At 36.1% G+C, this 985-nt stretch overlaps 1 protein-coding gene across 1 annotated transcript in view; it reads left to right on the top strand.

Annotated features, from left to right (window-relative positions):
* LOC104917252 (nipped-B-like protein) overlaps positions 1-207 on the top strand; it is a gene marked incomplete at its 3' end in the record, with an annotated part of 4,998 nt that extends 4,791 nt beyond the window's left edge. Inside the window, exon 5 of the mRNA XM_010728454.1 lies at positions 99-207. Coding sequence (XP_010726756.1) covers positions 99-207 — 109 coding nt within the window. The remainder of the gene's footprint in view (positions 1-98) is intronic.
* Between the last annotated feature and the right edge of the window lie 778 nt (positions 208-985).

Genomic DNA, 985 nt, shown 5'->3' with positions numbered 1-985 from the left:
CTTGTGTACCTATAATAATTATTATAAAACCAGTATGTATCCAATGTAAGTGAATGCACACTTACTACTATATCATTTTTTTGTTTCATCTGCTGTAGCTGTTGAAGTCAGAAGAGGATGCTTCATATAAACCTGTGAAGAAAGCCTGTACTCAACTTGTTGACAACTTGGTTGAGCATATCCTTAAATATGAAGAATCTTTATCAGGTAATACTACTTAGAATCCAGTAGCTAAACTACTTTGATTTTGTAAGAAGGTTGCTCCGAAAGTACCGTCTCCTATTTATTTCCATGGAAACTACAACAAAGCAAATTCCCAGCTACAAAACACCAATTTTTAACATAGTTACTCCCATTAGCCAATTCCTGTAGATGAGCTAATTGAGACACTCTTCATTTCATGGTGTGCCAGCTGTGCATGTCACCACTGCTGAAATGCACCACCCACCCCTCACTGTACTCACATCCACTGTTTGGTCTCCATAATCATTCAGCATGCATCGATGATATCATTGGGTGCCCTTTTTTCCACATGGAGGAATTCAGTGACACACCTTTGCTGAGTACACACTTCCATGTCAAATGTCATTCTGTCAGACTGCCCCTCTTCTGCCATGTGTCATACAGCAACTTAATGTAACAGGACATTGGTGGGAAGGTTTAACCTCTACTGCCATCCCATTAACATCCACCTCTGTCATGGACCAACAGAATAACATTTGAGGTGTTACTTTCGGAGCAGCTCTCATATAATACTGTAATTGTGGTTGTTAAAATTACTATCACAAAATGTTATTGTTACAGAACTTGTATTTCAAAACTAGAGGTAGTGAATTATTGCATTTAAGTTTATAATGAACTTTTGAGCACTGAATAATAATAAAGCTTCCCTAATTTTTTTCTCTAGCTAACCTCAATAACAACTACTTTTGAAAAAATTTGTTAAAACCTTTAGATAACTAAAAACAAAATAAATATGAAAAGC

The sequence above is a fragment of the Meleagris gallopavo genome, unplaced genomic scaffold (assembly GCF_000146605.3).
Source record: "Meleagris gallopavo isolate NT-WF06-2002-E0010 breed Aviagen turkey brand Nicholas breeding stock unplaced genomic scaffold, Turkey_5.1 ChrUn_random_7180001958037, whole genome shotgun sequence".
Taxonomy (NCBI): domain Eukaryota; kingdom Metazoa; phylum Chordata; class Aves; order Galliformes; family Phasianidae; genus Meleagris; species Meleagris gallopavo.
This window is presented reverse-complemented; position numbering and strand designations above follow the sequence as displayed.